Source organism: Thamnophis elegans, chromosome 7 (genome assembly GCF_009769535.1).
Source record: "Thamnophis elegans isolate rThaEle1 chromosome 7, rThaEle1.pri, whole genome shotgun sequence".
NCBI classification, from domain to species: domain Eukaryota; kingdom Metazoa; phylum Chordata; class Lepidosauria; order Squamata; family Colubridae; genus Thamnophis; species Thamnophis elegans.
In genome coordinates, this window is record NC_045547.1 from 22,749,635 (window position 1) to 22,768,496 (window position 18,862).

Genomic DNA, 18,862 nt, shown 5'->3' on the forward strand with positions numbered 1-18,862 from the left:
CTCAAATTGTGACAATCTGTGACCCTTCAAGCTTTGCCAAAAGCAGTCATGTCAATCCATAAACACTTTGATCTTACTATGAATAATAAAGAATCCTTTTGTATAGTCAGCTGAGTCCAGAACAGCTGTTCATAGATATAGTTCTAAAATCAAGGATGCGATTCTCCCAAACAGCATTACTAAGATCTACAGGTAGACTTAGACACATGACAGATACATTTAGATAGGTTAAGGAAGTATTATGTATAAATATCCCAGCCCCAAGCCATTAAGGGCATTGCAAATTAAATTGTAACTCAAAGTGCTGAAATGGCTCAAACAGAAACTGCAATTCAATGAGATTATGGTACTGTATCTCGGTGGTTGAAGATTACTGAGATGCCTTTTGTAGCAGCCTTCAGCAATGACATATCTTTCTTTTCCTAATCCTGTATCTGAGGCTACAGAGTCCGATAGAGGATTAACAATTCAGAATCATCATGTCTGATGGAAGAAATGCATGCACCTGCAAGTAATATAATACATGCAGAGAAATGGGCCTTCTGAAAGAGATGTGTTAAAGAACATGAGAGTCACGATTGGGCATTGAATTAGATCTGTAGGTGTGGGGAAAGCAGAAAGGTGAGAGCCAATCATTAACACATAAGAAGCCGCTTAACAGTTCCAAATAAATGCATAAATATACTTTCAGGTATTCATGATTTCACAATTTTTACTGTATAATTTCTCTTTATGTGTTACCTTGGAACGAGTCTTTCTTAAATCTTTGCACAATCTTGCTCAGGCTGACAGCCATAATTGAACTCAAGAGCAGCCAGAAATGGCCGATTCAGAACCAAATTGGTATTGAAGAAACTTTTAATAAAATGCCAGTATTATGATTAAAGCTGTCTGGCTCTGGGGGCAGTGCTCATCTCTGTTTCTTAGCTGAGGGAGCCAGTGTTGTGCAAAGACACTTCCATGGTCATCTGGCCAGCATGGCCATATACCAAGGCATATAGAATGATGTTACCTTCTCACTGAAGTGGTACCTATTTATCTACTCGCATATGCATGTTTTCAAACTGCTAGGTTTGCAGGAATTGGGGAAAGCAATGGGAGGTCATCCTGTTGTGTGGCGCTCAGGCATGAAGCTTGGGCTGTCAGCTGGGCTGTGGTCGTGTGGCAAGGATTAGATAATTCTTGCCACACATGACCACAGAACCCACCCACCCACCCACCCCCAGGAAATGTCAGTTTTCTTACCCCATGGGTCATATCAAAGTGCAGAGTTCCAGACACAAATTATTACTAAAATGTGATAAAAAACACTTTAAAATGGAATTGGATAAAATACAATTTAAAATGAAATTGGAATAAAATACAATAATTTAATATATAGATAAATAAAATACGATGAAATTATATTTCTGTATCACCCCTACAATCTACCCCAATCACATATGCCAATCTCAACCCAACACCACTGTGTTAAATGTTATTTTCAGATTCTGGCTGCACATAAGGTAACTTGTTTTGATATGGGGAACCCACAAGGGAAAACTAGCTTCATAATTTCTTGACAATACATAGTAATTTGGCATGGATTATATATATAATTATTATATAGACAATTACTTATAAAGGCATACCTTGTTGTTTGTGTGCATATGAAGGTGTATGTTTTATCTACACACTATATACACAGATCCACATAGAAAATGCCATTTACTCTATTTTGATACATATACTGACAAGAACACTTCCAGAGCAGGTTGCTTAATGAGAGAGCCTTTGTACGTTTGATCAGAGGAATAGTAATATTTCAGCTCTGGCAGCTAATCTCTGAGCAGCTCTAGAGACCTGGTAAAATTGTCTTAGTGAATTATGACCTGGCAAAAATGCTAGTATACAGAGTTGAAGAAGACCGGTGTGCATGTTTGTGGGTGACAGAGGGATGTCAGGCAGGAATATTAAAAAAAAAGAGGAGAAGGGCTGTTAAGATGGAGGGGAGATGCTTTAATTCTTGATGTCCCTTTATCATATCCTCAGAAAATTACAGCTTACAAAGCAAAGGACTGGTATTGAAATGATCAGTGGAGATTCACTAAATGATCCTAGTCTGAATATTGAACTCTATAATAACTGTATTTACAGGGGAACTATAGTGAATATTGATCTAGCTCCAAAAGCTACCTGACATTTGGTACCCTTATTCCCTAATTAACCCACCCAGTCAGAATATCTTGTTTATGGGAATCCTATACAAATTGTGGCTTGAAATATAGTGTCAGGCCTCTAGTCATATTATAGCAATAGCAGTTAGACTTATATACCGCTTCATAGGGCTTTCAGCCCTCTCTAAGCAGTTTACAGAGTCAGCATATTGCCCCCACAATCTGGGTCCTCATTTTACCCACCTCGGAAGGATGGAAGGCTGAGTCAACCCTGAGCCGGTGAGTTTTGAACCACTGAACTGCTGAACTAGCAGTCAGCTGAAGTGGCCTGCAGTACTGCACTCTACCCACTGCGCCACCCCTATTCCTTTTAGGATCTTTGGCCTGCCACACTCTCTCTTATATTACTATGCTGTTTCATTAGTGGGTAATTGGGAGGAGGAATAGTAAGGAGTAGAATGTTGTTGTCAAAATAAAACATTCATTTCTAGAAGCCCAAGGTCATTCTTTGTCTGTGCACCTCTGCACCTGACCGGAAATGGATAGGTGAAGATGCCAGCATGGCAATGGAAGATTAGACCATGTGATGGACTTATGGGTATGGGGGGGAAATCATGAACTTTCAACTGGGTGGAAAACCTAGGAAGCTTTCAGATTTGGGTTTTCCACAGATGTGCCAACATGTCTCTCTTAATAAATTGGAACTTAGAGCAATGCTTTGCCTTGGACTCTGATTTAATTTTGGATGATATTTGGAATGCTGACATATAGCTGGCTAGAAAGAAATGGTTGACAAGTGAGTTTCTTATCTAAATTTGATGTAATAGCCATCCAGGAAACCTGGCTAACTGAAGAGGACGAATTAGTATACCGGTAACTTCCGGGCTTTCAGGGATGGGCTACCCCACCTGAAAAAACAAAGAATAAGAGGTGATCTTCTGGTGGACTATGTATCTATATTAAGCAAGAATTGCAAAGGCAAAGGGGAGAAACCTTATAATGAAGAGAAGTTCTCATACTTTCTAGTTGTGAAATTTGGATATGAGGAGTTTGAATTAATATTGGTAAATGTATATATCATCCAAACACATCCCTGTATTATAACTCTGACTATTAGACGTTAGAAGTAATACTAGATGATATATTCATACTGTATCCTCAAGCCATAATTATATTGCTTGGAGATTTTAATGCTAAATTAGTACTTTTGAGTTTGCTCAAAAGAAAGGATTCCCAAAGGAATTTCTTGATAATCATCCTCAGTGGCTTTCTAGAGACAAAAGTAACACTGCTAGTCTGTTCCTAGTCTCTTTAATTTTCAAAGGTAGTCTTCAAATCTTGGGAGGTAAGGATAATATCTATATATACCCTTACACGTACCACTCAGTCCACTCAAGTAGTGTGCTAGATCTCTTCTGTGTATCAAGAGATAAAATTATCATCTTTTCAGAGGTTTCCCTATATTTAGGTCAAGGGTCTGCAACTTTAAACACTCAAAGAGCCATTTGGACTCATTTCCCACAGAAAAGAAAACACTGGGAGCCACAAAACCGGGGTGGGCATGGCCAACTCAACATCACTTCCACCCAGTTACATGACCACCACTCCCAACCATGCCTACCCAGGTTTTGTGGCTCCCCATGTTTTCAGTGGATAATGGGTCTCTCTCTCTCTCCTTTCTTTCTTTTTCTTTCTTCCTTTCTCTCCCCTTCTCTCTCTCATTTGTTTCCCTCTCTTTTTCCTCTCTCTCATTCTCTCCCTCCAGCTCTCTCTTGTTTTTCTCGCCTCTCCCTCTCTCCCTCCCCCTTCTCTCTCTCTCAATTGTGCAACTGGGTTGGCAGGAGTGAGGTCAAATAGCCACATGCGGCTCTGGAGCCATGGGTTGCCAACACCCGATTTAGGTGATGCCTGCTGTTATTCTTCAAGGGAACAAAGAAAGAATGAAAAAACAAGCTAATTACATGCACTCCTTAGTGACCTCTTTGCTAGGATTGCAATGAGAATCTTTGAGCCAGATTCAGAAATAAGTTTAGTCAGAATAAAACACAGTGATTTCCCTCACCCTCCTTTTGTTCTAGAAAAGAATGAAGCTTTGGTTTATGTAGTGTGTATACAACTTAGATCATACTCACAAATTGATGATTATTTTATGTAAAAGTAATAGTTACTATTTCCAGATTTCTCTAATTATGTGCTTATTTTTACTTTGTTAATATTGTTAACAAATTGTTAATACTGTTAACAACTTAAACAAGCAGTTGACAGTTACCAGTAAATGACACTTTAAAAGTCTTTTTCATATTACCATATTTTTTGAAATATAAGACGCACTGGAGTATAAGACGCACTAAGGTTTTGAAGAGGCAATTTTTTTAAAAAACGTAGGTAGGTAGATAGAGGGAGAGAGAGGGAGAGAAAGAGAGAAATACAGTAGGTAGGTAGGGAGAGGGAGAGAGTAGTTAGTTAGGTAGGTAGGCAGGTAGGTAGGTAGATAAAGGGATAGAGAGAGAGAGAAATAGACATAGAGAGATAGAGAAATATAGTAGGTAGGTAGGGAGTGTGTGTGTGTGTTTGTGTAGGTAGATAGAGGGATAGAGAGAGAGAAAGAAAGAGAGAGAGAAATACAATAGATAGGTAGGGAGAGAGTGGGTAGGTTGGTAGGTAGAGGGATATATAGAGAGAAATATATATATATATATAGAGAGAAATACAGTAGATAGGTAGGGAGAGAGAGTAGGTAGGTTGGTAGGCAGAGGGAGGGAGGGAGAGAGAGAGAGAGAAATACAGTAGGTAGGTAGGGAGAGAGAGAGTAGGTAGGTAGGTAGGTAGGTAGGTAGGTAGGTAGGTAGGTAGGTAGGTAGATGTTTCCAATGTATTTATCCATGTGCTGGAGAAGGAAATCGCTGACAATCTGCAGCACCTAAGACTTTGTTTCTGCTGGCACAGCACTTAATCAATGTAATTCTCATCAATCAGTTAAAGAGGTTTCCAAAAGGGAAAAAAAGGTTTTTCACTCTATAAACCTCCCCAAAACAGCCCGTTTTTTGAGAAAACAGGCCTGTTTTTTAAAAAAAGGCATGAATAGCCTTGGGGGGTGCCCTCCCCCAAAACAAACAAAAAGTGGCCTGTTTTCCGCAAAAACGGCCCCGTTTTTCATCAAAAAAATTGCATGCATAGCCTTATGGAGGCTTATAGAGTGCTGCTAGGGGCTGGGGGGGGCAAAAACAGCCTGTTTTTCACCCATTTCTACCCTCCCCAGCCCCCAGGAGTTCTCTGAAAGTCTCAATAAGGATATGCACTGCCATTTTGGTGAAGGGTCGCGGGCTTTGGGAGGCAAAAAATGCTGTAATTGATGTATAAAATGCACCCAGATTTTCAGCTTCTTTTTTGAGGAAAAAAGATGTGTCTTATACTCTGAAAAATATGGTACTTAATTTATTGGCCCAAATCAATCGATAAAATAAAATAAAAACTGTTAGAGGAAGAAGGCCACAGTCCTAACCAACTCGAAGGTTGGGTATAGACAGGTTGGTATGTCTGACAACTGATTTCCAATGAAAGTTCATGAATTAAAAAAAGAACCTTTAAAGTTAGGATTTTACATAAGCATGGCTGTGTAAACGCACAACCAGACTTTAATAGTCATTGACTATATTGACCCCTCAATTTAATACATTCAATTTACAAGCTAAACATGGAGACAATAAAACTGTGGTTATTTACAGATGTTGCTGCTGAGTTGTTCTAATTTTCCAAGGAAACAAAATTCTTATTCAGTATGACGATAGAGATCACATCTAGTCAAAGCTCAGTGGGGAGCTTTGATGACTCATAGCAGAGTGGATTATTAACATTTTATGCGCCTTTTATGCAACTATTCAACTAAAAACGCTCAGAGAGATTGGTCTGAGATGAAATCACTGAAGCAATAAGGACTATTGCATTACTTCTATCTCAGGAACTCAGTCCCATGTTTTATGTTGCTGCTTTTCCTCCCTCCAAATAGATTCCAAATAATTCTGACTCATTTTCCCCACCTTGAACTATTTTTAACTTATTCCTTCCGACTGTGTCCTGAAAGCACTTAAAGACTGTTTCTACTTCTTGCAAAGCAGAGTTTATATACACTTCTTAGGTACAGAGTATGTAAAATACCCCCTGTTGCTTTAACATAAAAATAAGAATAAAATGAAAAGCTTGATATATTCTGAGATTATTCACTTTCAAGATTCGAGATTTCTTTTTTGACTGATGGTCTCAAAATATCTTGAAAGGTTTTTTTGGGAGGAGAATATTCTTCAACCCAGAAGACTGTACCTATTGCTAAATCCTGCAGTGATGCCTTTCTCATTTCAGTATCTCTTGAGCTAAATCTAGAATATATTCCAGATTGGGTGTTGACATCACCTCTGAGATTTCCAAATTTATCCAACAACTGAAAAGGATAAAGCACTGGGGAGAGCTGATTCCGACTAATTACTAAAGACATATTCAGACTGGTTAATAATAATAATAATATATATTTATTTATACACATAGATTATTCTCTTCCACTTCGCCAAGATTGAATTCTATCAATCATTTATAAAAAAAAGTCAAATGTATCTGGCCAATTAGCATTCAAGCAGATGGTTTCAAGAATAATTAACAAATTGTATGCCAGGCATCTCTTTTAAAAAATTAGACAATTGGTTAGTAAAGGACAAAGGCCTGCCCATAGAGCAGTTCAATTTTATATTTTCAATATATCCTTTAAAAGGTATAAATAACCCAAACATCATGTGTAAAGTTCTTTATCATTCCAATTTGTTATCTCATAGGAGCCACTTTATCTGAGTGTCTTACTTCAGGAGTTTTAATCTCCAACCCCCACAAGATTCAGTTTAAAATCCCTATATCAATTTTGACATGCTTCAGCTAAATACATTTTTCCAATCTTGAGAGGACTGAAATCCTCCTGCCATTGATTTATGCTATACTGATGGGTACCATAAGTGGGATGACTTTTCACAAGCTCATGAAATGCAATTAAATGCATAATGCATTCAAAGTACTCTAGAGCCGTGGTGGTACAATGGCTAGAATGCAACACTGCAAGGCTAATTCACTGCTCACTCCAGGAGTTTGATTCTCACCAGCTCAAGGTTGACTCAGCCTTCTAGCCTTACAAGGTCAATAAAATTAGGACCCAGATTTGGGAAGGGGGCAATATGCTGCCACTGTAAACTGCTTAGAGAGGGCTGTAAAGCACTATGAAGCAGTATATAAGTCTAAGTGCTATTAATATTGCTTTCAGAGATAGTATGTTACCAATGGCTTATGGGCACTTCTCAAAGCAGTTAGGATAGTATTTAACTTTAATAAATATAAAATAGCTACTTTAAAGTAAAGTAAAGGTACCATTTAAGCCTTATTCTTAGACTGATTTCTATTTTAGCACAACTACCGTAAAGCAGAAACAACACAAGCCAATGGTGTAAAAGTCATAGAAGTGAAAGCTATTGTTGATTTTCCTTCTTCCCTTCTGTTACAATAATGAAAAGAAAAGCTACCCAGCTTTCCAACAAAATCACAATCACTTTCAACTTCACTCATTTTTCCCATGATTAATGAAATGTAGTGAAAATATGAAATATGAAATGGAGAAAAACACTTCTCAACAAACCAATTTCTATAAACAGGACAGTGATATTTCCAGACCTATCAAATTGTGCAAAATGGAACAGCTCTCAGATCTAGCTTCCTCATGATAAGTCATATATGTCTAAAAAGAAGGCTGTAGAGTCCATATTATTAGAGGTAATAATAATGCTTTTATCATGCAGGTGAAGGTTGGTCTGAATATATGAACTAGATCAGCACCAGGCAACCTTTGCATCTATATTTATTTATTTAATTTATTTAATTTATTTATTTAATAAGTTTATTTATAGGCCGCCCTTTTCCCTGAGGGGACTCAGGGCGGCTAACAACTTGTATGGGAGGGGGAAACATACAATGACATATAAACACAATGTATAATTAAAATCGAGCAACATTCATTCAACATTCGGGTGGGGGCAGATTATACTCTTTACCCCCAGGCCTGACGGGATAGCCAGATCTTGAGGGCTGTGCGGAAGGTCTGAAGGGTGGTGAGGGTACGAATCTCCACGGGGAGATCGTTCCAGAGGGTCGGAGCTGCTACTGAAAAGGCTCTCCTCCACGTAGTTGCCAGCTGGCACTGGCTGGCAGATGGCACTCGGAGGAGGCCTAATCTGTGAGATCTAATGGGTCGAGAGGAGGTGATTGGTAGGAGGCGGTCTCTCAAGTACGCAGATCCACTACCATGAAGGGCTTTATAGGTAGTAAGAAGCACCTTGAAGCGCACCCGGAGATCAACAGGTAGCCAGTGCAGCTCGCGGAGGATAGGTGTTATGTGGGCGAACCGAGGTGCGCCCACGATCACTCGCGCGGCCGCATTCTGAACTAGCTGAAGTCGCCGGATGCTCTTCAAGGGCAGCCCCATGTAGAGCACGTTGCAGTATTCCAGCCTAGAGGTCACAAGGGCACGAGTGACTGTTGTGAGAGCCTCCCGGTTCAGGTAGGGTCGCAACTGGCGCACCAGGCGAACCTGGGCAAATGCCCCCCTGGTCACAGCCGACAGATGGTAATTAAAGATCAGCTGTGGGTCCAGGAGGACTCCCAAGTTGCGGACCCTGTCTGAGGGGTGTAATGTTTGGCCCCCCAGCCTGAGCGATGGAACACAAGCCAAATTATTGGGAGGGAAACACAACAGCCACTCGGTCTTTTCGGGGTTGAGTACAAGTTTGTTTGCCCTCATCCAGTCCCTGACGGCCTCAAGACCCTGGCTCATCACGTCCACCGCTTCATTGAGTTGGCATGGGGTGGACAGATACAGCTGCGTATCGTCCGCATATTGATGGTATCTTATCCCATGCCTCCGAATGATCTCGCCCAGCGGTTTCATGTAGATGTTAAATAGTAAGGGGGACAAGACCGACCCCTGCGGCACCCCATATGTTAGGGGCCTAGGAGTCGATCTCTGTCCCCCAACCAACACCGACTGCGACCTGTCCGAGAGGTAGGAGAAGAACCACTGCAAAACAGTGCCTCCCACCCCCACCTCCCGCAGTCGTCGCAGAAGGATACCATGGTCGATGGTATCGAAAGCCGCCGAGAGGTCAAGGAGAACCAAGATGGAGGCATGGCCTCCATCCCTGGCTCTCCAGAGATCATCGGTCAATGCGACCAAAGCGGTTTCTGTGCTGTAACCAGGTCTGAAGCCCGACTGGAAGGGGTCAAGGTAACTGGCTTCCTCCAAGGACCGTTGAAGCTGGAAGGCCACCACCTTCTCAACAACCTTCCCTACAAAGGGAAGGTTGGAGACTGGACGGTAGTTGTTGAGGACAGCTGGATCCAAAGATGGTTTCTTCAGGAGGGGTCTCACCACCGCCGCTTTAAGTGCGGCGGGGAAGTGCCCCTCCCGAAGGGAGGCGGTGACAACCGCCTGGATCCAGCCTCGTGTCACCTCGCTGCTGTTGGCAACCAGCCAGGAGGGACACGGGTCCAGTATACAGGTGGAGGCACTCACAGCTCTCATGGCCTTGTCCACGTCCCCAGGGGCAACATCCTGAAACTCAACCCAGGGGTGGTCTACCAATTCATCCTCTTGTGCCTCAGCTGGATCTGCAGAGGAGGAGTCCAAATCCGACCGAAACCGAGCAACTTTGTCCGCTAAGAATTGGGCATAATCCTCAGCCCTACCCTGCAAGGGTTCCCCCGTATCCCTCCTATTTAGGAGGGAGCGGGTTATCCTAAACAGGGCGGCTGGGCGGGACTCAGCGGACGCAACCAAGGTGGCAATATAAGATCTCTTTGCTGCCCTAAGTGCCCTGATGTACTCCTTGGTGCAGGTTGTTAAGAGTGCTTGGTTCGATTCGGATTTATTGGACCTCCATAGGTGCTCTAGGCGTCTCCTCCGGCGCTTCCTCTCCCGGAGCTCCTCGGTGAACCAAGGAGGCCTCCAGGATCCGCCGCCTCGGAGGGGCCGTAGTGGCGCAATCCGGTCAAAGGTCTCCAATGCTGCCGAGTGCCAGGCAGCAACCAGAGTCTCCACCGGACTGTGGGCGAGAGTATCAGGAATAACCCCAAGCTCCGTCTGGAACCTCAAGGGGTCCATAAGTCGCCTGGGGCGGAACCACTTGGTCGGTTCCTCCTCCCTACAGTGGGGGTTTGGCCTTCGAAAGTCAAGCCTCAGTAGGCAGTGGTCTGACCACGACAGGGGTATGATCTCATTACCCCTCAGACCAAGATCACAAGTCCACTGCTCCGAGAGGAATTTAACCTTTTGGGGAAGATGGAGGGGAACAGTGAGCAAGGCCTTACACAAAATGGGAGAGGCCGTGTCACTTATGAGTGAGACCAAGATCATCCATATATTGGAGAAAAAATATTGCCTTTGATTTACCTGTATTGTACCTACTTTAGGATTTACAATACAATGATTGAGCATCTCAATTTTGTGACTCTATGTAGTTCACAATACAAACATAAAAAGAAGAAATAATAAAACATTACATAATAATGGGGATATTTGGTACACAATTTCCTTCTCAAAATACACTCAATCAATAAAAAGGCAGAGGTTGGTTCTATCGTTTTTCAGCAATTGCCAAAATTTTGTGACATAGTTAGAAGGTGTTCTCTCTCTTCTAATTTCTTACAAATATTAATATTAGATGTATACAGTAAATTTATTCTGTTAAATAATACACAGACTTCACAAAAAGTATGAATATTCTCTCTATATGTCAAATGTTAATTAATGACAACTAATTTTGTTAAGATGCAATAGGTTTCCTTATTCATAAAGAATTTTCTTGATATAATTTTAGAAGGTATTATCTATTACACAACAGCCTTGCAAATTCTAGACCTGGGATCACAAATGTTTAGCTTGCATTCTGCAAAATAAGCATTCTATGTTCTTCCATTTATGAACAGATAATGGCAGCCATGTTATAAGAGTACTCTTAATAGTTGTTAGCAAGTCACAAAACACCCAGGCATTTTAGAACATTCCCACATTCTTACCTTCTGACGCTGCTGTATGTTGCTCATGGTATCTGGTTGAAACTCAAGTTTGTCTGTGCGGCAAAGTTTCCAGTATAAAATTATGATTATCAATAGCACCACAGCTACAGGGACTGCAACGCCAACAATAATCCATAGATTATTCTGTGATTCTGGAGAAGGTCCTTTGACTTGATCTACAGCTACCAAGGGGATTGGGAAAAGGTTAGCACTTATGTACCAAATTCTAGAAGTGTTTAATCATAGTGTTAAAACATTAACATCTAAAATATATTTATCAGACATGAATATTTAGTACTTTAGTCCCTGTAATCACTCTACCAACCTTTTCCAACCAATATTCTCCTGATGTATGAGAGAACTGCCAGTGAGATAAATATCCTGAGGTCAAAAGGAAGGTCAGAAGCTATTCAGAGTTTGTGGCTATCTACTGCAATCTTACTTCATCTATTCTTACATCATGCTAATAACAGAAATATTCCGTGTCTGGGAATCAGTCAAAGTAACTGCAATGGCTGCAGGATGAAAATAGTCTTGAGGGTCTTTGTAAAGTCTAAGCTATCTGAACTAAGATTGCCCCTTTTTTTGATCCATTGAGAAAAATTATATCCCAAAAAGACATGTATTAGGAAATGTACTTGCTCAGCATGTATATATTGTGAGAAGTTATGTACAAACATTTTTATGAGTTTTCATGCAGACTTACTGAGGAAGATGGAATAAATTTATGCATAAAAATGTGATGCACACCACCGAGTTTGCCATATTTAATGGAATTTCAATGTCAATAATACTCATTGGCCAAACTAGACAAGGTGCTAAAGGGCCTACAGTCAGATTTCCTTTATATACTGTTCTTGTTGTGTGACATGGTACCTATAGTTTCTGAAGGGCATCATTGAGGGGAAGCCTGTTTAGGGAGGTAAGATTAATTTCTGCTGTGAAGTTAGTCATGACTATGGAGGAGTTACTGTCAATCAATCTGACAATCATTACAGAGCTACTGTAACAATCAAATTACAGGGAAGGAGAAACCATATCTCCTACCATGAACTTCTGGAAGAAAGGATGGTATCCACCTAAAATAATAAAAGAAAAGTAAATCTTCCCCTAAAGCAGGCATGGGAACCTAGATTCAGTTCAGGGGGAAATCCAAGCCAACTCAGGCAGCTAGTGGAGTGATATTAGGAAATGCTGCTTAATGAAGTAACAGCCCTAATAATGTTCTCTCCTAACTCCCACCCTTGACGTTATTAGCTTTTCCTTGCCAGAAGAGCAGCAGACACGGAGAACAGCTTGCTTGGCACATGCTTTTCTTCCAATGAGGAAGATCCTTGCTGGAAAAGCCAGTAGAAGCAACCATCCTAGATCAGAAGGGATTGCAAGGGAGCTTCTTACAATCGTATTGGCTTTGTCCATGCCTTCCCTTTCTCCCCTAAGACTGCAGGAAATGTTGTGGCCCGCCAGCAGCCAACAGAGCTGGCAGCAGATTCAGACAATGAGGACGTTAAGGAGGAACATGGGCTAGTCCTGGAGTCTGGGAAAGGCTCTGATGAAGGTTTTGTGTTGGAGGCAGAGGGGGGGCCAGAACCGTATGCCAGTTATCAGCTGTTGTCAGAGTCGGACAGCAGTGAGGCAGGCAAACAGCTGGAGCCTGTTCCCAGTGTGCACATGCACAGAGTTGCCAGTTGAAAGGAACAAGTAAAGAGCAAGGATCGACTTGGGAGTAAGGCCAGGTGATGAATGGTCCTTCCCAGAGGAAATAAAAGCGGAGCGAAAGGGGAGTTGAGTTTGCAGGAGACAATTAGTTTGCTAATTGGTTAGTGACTCTCTGATACTCCTTGCCAAGTTCTGCAGATATCGGCCTGTCAGCTCTTCAAGCCAGATGTGTGTGACTGTAAATTCTCTTTTGAAAGACTTTGCCGGCTGTAAATGAGCACAATTCACTGTAAATTAATAAAAGGGGTTTTGCCAGGACAAGGAGTTTGTTTCATGCTCTTGGGAAGCCTTGGACAGAACAAGAAATATGCGGTTATTTTCCCAAAGGAGGCTCCTTGATGAAAAGAAAACAGGTCCTGAACAAATAAGTAAGAAGTGTTTCCCTGAAGGAGTTATCTAACCAAACACTGCAAATCAGTGTTTCTTAACCAGCATGTTGGCTGGGGAATCCTGGGAGTTGATGTCCATGTATCTTAAAATTGTCAAGGTTGAGAAACACTGATTTCAATGATACTAAACACTTCAAAGTTTAGAAATCTGGTTCGGTCTACACATCCCTAATGTTTAAAGACATTTTTAATTTGAACATAGCTCAGTTTCTCAGCATTGCATATGCCTCCTCTCTTATTTGTATGACTGCAATCACAACTTCAGAGTGAAATCAAATCCAATAATCTAATACAGAGAACAAAAGCAGCGTAAAGCCTTATACAAACCAACCAATCTATTAGGGCAGTGGTTCCCAAACTTGGCAACTTTAAGACTTGTGGACTTCAACTCCCAGAATTCTCCAGCCAGCTCTGCAGAGCTGGCTGGAGAATTCTGGGAGTTGAAATTCACAAGTCTTAAAGTTGCCAAGTTTGGGAACCACTGTATTAGGGCAAAATGCAGTTCGCGGTGACATAATGCTTAATGTTAATGACGTAATCCTCAACCTGCTATAAAGCACTAGAAGATGGTGTGCGTGCATGTTGCTGCAAGAAATTTAGGTTGCTGTGTCTCCAGAAAGCACTGACTAAACAGTTACCATAGTAAGCAATGAACCACGTAGGGAGCTGTTATGTAACACCTCTTTGCGTTGTGAGGAGAATATTACATTTCCACAGAGTGCAGGGAAACAGAGGTGTTAAAATTCTCCACATCACAGAAGTTGAAACACCGGCACACAGACAAGCTGTTCCCCACAAAACTGAATGCATATAGACTGTTTTCTTGGATATACTGCAAGGATTACTTATTATTCTATTTGTTTGGAGACTCACGCTGAGCCACTGGACCCTGAATGCGATAACCCAGGATGATGGCAGCCTTCTGGATATCCACCCTATTAATCAAATCCGATGCCTTCGTAGCACTGAGCCTTTCCCCATCTTGATCTTCCACAAAATAGACCAGCATAATTGGGCTGTCGGCTTCCTTTAAGCGTGACAAATTCACCATCTGAAAAGGCACAAGAATTTCAATTAAAAATCATGCTAGAAATGCCAAGGATTCCATTTTCATTATGTTTTGCCATCTCATACTTTGAGGTGACTTGGGTCATGGACCTGGATCACTGACACCCCATTCTTTAGGGTGAGATAGGCCATTGTCTATTTGAATGATAGCTATTGACTGTGTTTGAATGTCACATACTTTAGCAAAAAGGTTCACACACACACACACAAAAACCCCTACACTTTTTAGAGTGGTAGGGTTTTGGAATTTTGGAATATATTGTGAATGCTATTTTTTTTAAAAAAGAATTTAAAGGAGGGGTTTATTTGTTTATAAAATCACAGGGAATACTGGTTGTCCTTGACTTACAACAGTTCTTTTAGTGACTGTTTTAAGCAGTGGTGGGATTCAAATAATTTAACAACTGGTTCTCTGCCCTAATGACCAGCTGGGTAGGTGTGGACCAGTGGTCATGTGATCGTGTGGGCATAGCCAACTCAAAGTCACTCATGTCAATGGGTGCTTTGCTTTAGCTGTTACAATATAATAAGGGTTAACCAGAGAGGCAATCTCTGTAAGCAGGGCAATAAAGATTAGGCTAGAAACAACACCAGAATGTTCCCTTCCTGCCTTCCTTACAGGATTAGCCCTGTAAAGTGGAAAAAAACAAAAGGAGATTTCTTCCAACAACTGGTTCTCCGAACTGCTTAGAAAGTTAACAACCGGTTCTCCCGAATAGGTGCGAAACTGGCTGAATCCCACCACTGGTTTGAAGTTACCATGGCACTGAAAAACAGTGACTTGTGATTGTTTTCCCACCCTTATGACTGTTGCAATATCCCCATGGTTACATGATTAAAATTAATTAATATTTATAATGGTTGCAGTGTCCTGGCGTCACGTGATCACCTTTTGTGAACTTCTGACAAATAAAATCAAAGGGGAAGCCCGGTTCATTTAACAACCATGTTAGTAGCTTAACAACTGCAGTTATCACTTAACCGTGGCAAGAAAGGTCCTGAGACAAAGCACACTTAAACAAATGCCAACAGAAATTTTGGTCTCAATTAGGGTCATAAGTTGAGGACTACCTGTATTACCATTTTGCTAGATGTAGTATGTACACCTCCTCTACACACACTCCCAATCATTACTTACATTTTTGTTGATAGACAGGTGAATGTGCTTCCAAAGAGAGCACTGGTTTACAATCACCCATCATTTTTATCTTTTCTTTAGGATCCCAAAACACTCTTGGTTGGAAGATAAAGAAGATAAAGACTGCTGTCTAATTTTGCAAGGCGCCAGGTTTCCATTTTTTTAAAATTAAAAATATAAAAATCAGGTGAGGCACTAAGCCCAAAGGGCACTAAAAATTATATCCACAAGCACCCAGAAGCCACTTTGCGAATCCAGGGTTTAGCATCATATAAATAAAATCTTGGATTTCTACCCTGCCTTCCTCCTCTCCAGCATGGCTGAGCAGAACACTTGAGCACTCTTATTTCCATTTTTTTTGCTCCTTAGCTTTACGATTTATTTGATTTATAGCCCATTTTTTGTTTTGTCCAACAGACCAACTTCAATTAATATTAAGTATGGTTTGTTTGAAACAAGCTGATACAAAACCACTGTTTTAAAGCTGGAGTCCATAATTTATTTCTTAAGACAGCAAGTGACCACACATAATTTTGTTGATGCCAATTGATTCCATGTGAAATTTTATTTTGTAGCTTATGCAAAGACTTTTAAATTGGGTTAGTATTAAAACAAGTAATAAATACTTTAATACTCTTTTTTTTAAAAAAGCAAAAGCTAGTATGCTTCAGAGCAAAACTCTAGTCTTCATCATCTTTACTTTCAAGATTATCTGTGTATAGGCATATTTATATAATATCAACAGTGGGAGGCTATACCTCAGTGCTTTTTATTGAAGGCACTCACTTGTTAAGGAAAACAATATAGATAATGTTAAAATGCTGGCAGTGGTAGTATTATGCAACATCCTGCTTTAAATTTTCTAACTCCCCTCTCCATCTGCTAGCAAAACTATAAGGATGTTGCTTCAATAATCTACTTTCTGGTTTAAACAATTTACTGTCTCTTGTACTCAAATATGTTCAATATTCAAATGAGGACCCTCTGGTTTATTGAATCAAAAATAAATGGTAAATTTTAGTTGTGATTTATGTCGATAAGCTACAGTTTAAACAGAGTACATGTCTTGGTTTTGATGCAATTATGAACCATAATTACTTTAAGCTTGAAAATGTTTGCTTCCAGTCTCCTTCACGCTGTCATAAGAGTAGGAGAGGGAAGAGATGAACATGGTCATTCACAGTAAATGAAACTATTATCTTGGTGTTTAGACTAGGCCAATGACAGACAATTACACAGGTAATACATAAAACACATGATAATGTCAGAAAAATAGACGCAAAATTGATTAAAATTCAGAAAGGAAGAGTGTTCATCTGTTTTTCAACTAATTTTGCCTAAGATGCTCAGGGCAAATTACTAACAAATCTAATGTAAAATCCACAGTCAACAGAACATAAAATCTAATATCACAATTCAGAAATGGAAACTTAAACCATGAAGAAGAAATAAATTAAGAAGGGCTTAAAAAAACACCAATGAAGAAATATTTGCCAAGTTTCATCAATGTGAAAATATTTGCAAATTAGTTATGAATACTTAATAGCAAGTCTAAATACCCACATTCAAGCTAAATATGAAAGATGGCTTAGGGTCCAAGGCTGAAACCATCTGCTCACAGTTTTGCACACATCAAGAAACCCAGGGGGAAAACTGGAAACGCTTCCATTCTCCAAACCTTTTGTTCCCTCCCCTCTCTTTTCCTCATTCTCCCTCTTCCATGGCTAAGGGGGAAAATAATAAAAACTACATTTTTCTACAATATCTTGCTAACGGTGATAGTTTTTCTGATTATCGACTTCCTGTTCATGGAAACATTCACATGATTTTATGTTCTAATGCAACTGTAGGTGACAATGTGCTAAGGAGAAAAATTATCCTGACATCATCTTTCTATCTTTGGAGAATGAGAGGAGTTGAGAATAACAGCAGAGAAAACCAAAGAATAATAAGCAAAAAAAAAAATCATTTACTGAATACTAACAAAAGAACAACATGAAACAAACCCCTACTCACCCTAATTAATTCAAATTCTGCTTACGCAAGTCACCGTTAATACTGTTTAAGCCCCAGCAAATGAAAAAGCAACATTAATAAAATGAAATTCAAAGCATTTGGTGCACAGGTGGTATTCTGTCGGTTCACCCTACTTCGGGCGAACTGGTAGCAGTGGTAGCAGGAGGCTCCACCCACTCGCCCAGATTCATCACGGACACTCTGTGCATGTGCAAAAGCGTCATGCATGAGCAAAGCACACGCACACACACACACACTCTCTCCCAGTTCCGAACCGGTAGCGAAGGGAAGAGAAAACCATTACTGCTTTGGGGCATGAAAAAGATTTGAAAAAAGAGTTGAAAGAGAAGAGTTTATATGATGTATTTCCCAACTTAAGCTTCACCCCCAATTTCTTTCAAATACCTGCACAATGTTCTTGCCAGCAAAAGTTGCTCGTCTCCATCTCCTCCCTCGGCCCATAGCCTCATTCAACAAGTGGGCTAGCTTTCGTTCCATCTCAGCCTGAAAAACGTCCTCTTCAACTTTCTGTTTGACAACTCCCAGAACAACTAAGTTGAAATAAGCATTCAGATAGAAAAAAAATGCTTTTAAAAGATGCTTGAAATGTGCACCTTGACATCATAGGTAAACTACACACTTCTTGTCATTATAATAATATCCAAAATGGTAAAGAGAAGAAGATCTGGGAAACGGCAAGTATATCTTTGCTTACTGTTACATCAGTACTTCATGAAGAACCTGGTTCTAAAAAGGTTTCGTGCATAGATTTTAATACATTGTAATAATTTTAAAGGATGGGAAATAGTGCCACCAGGTGCTTGTGCCTACACCCCCTCCAGAAGGCCACCGAGATCCTCCTAATAAATAATTTTAACACAGCTGAAATTTAAAAGCCTGTTGACTTTCATAAGAGGCACAGATTCTCATGAAATTTCAATTTGTACAGTGAATCATGGGAATAACTGAAATTTTGTGAAATGTAACCATCATGTAAGATTCTAGTCATTTAAAAAATATTTATATTTTCTGGCACTTATGTGTCTTTGCACAATAATCACTAGATCAGGGGTGTCAAACTCATGTCATAACAGTAGTGTCATGTGACATATCACAACTTTTTTTCCCTTTGCTAAACAAGGTGTGGGCATCGTGAGCACGTGACACATCCGGCCCATGGACAGCAAGTTTGACAAGCCCTGCATTAGATGATGGCTAGTCCCTGAAAGGTTTGCCAACTCCCATTATTGTGTAGAACTTTGACCTGAATAAAAGGGTAT

The 18,862-nt window shown here is 40.4% G+C and overlaps 1 protein-coding gene across 1 annotated transcript in view; it reads right to left on the reverse strand.

Annotated features, from left to right (window-relative positions):
* The window catches only part of KIAA1549 (KIAA1549 ortholog), a 122,220-nt gene that overhangs the window by 28,332 nt on the left and 75,026 nt on the right, over window positions 1–18,862 (reverse strand). Inside the window, exons 8-10 of the mRNA XM_032222121.1 lie at window positions 17,988–18,133; window positions 14,234–14,411; window positions 11,253–11,434 (exon numbers count right to left, since the gene is read on the reverse strand). Of these exons, the coding sequence (XP_032078012.1) occupies window positions 11,253–11,434; window positions 14,234–14,411; window positions 17,988–18,133 (506 nt within the window). The remainder of the gene's footprint in view (window positions 1–11,252; window positions 11,435–14,233; window positions 14,412–17,987; window positions 18,134–18,862) is intronic.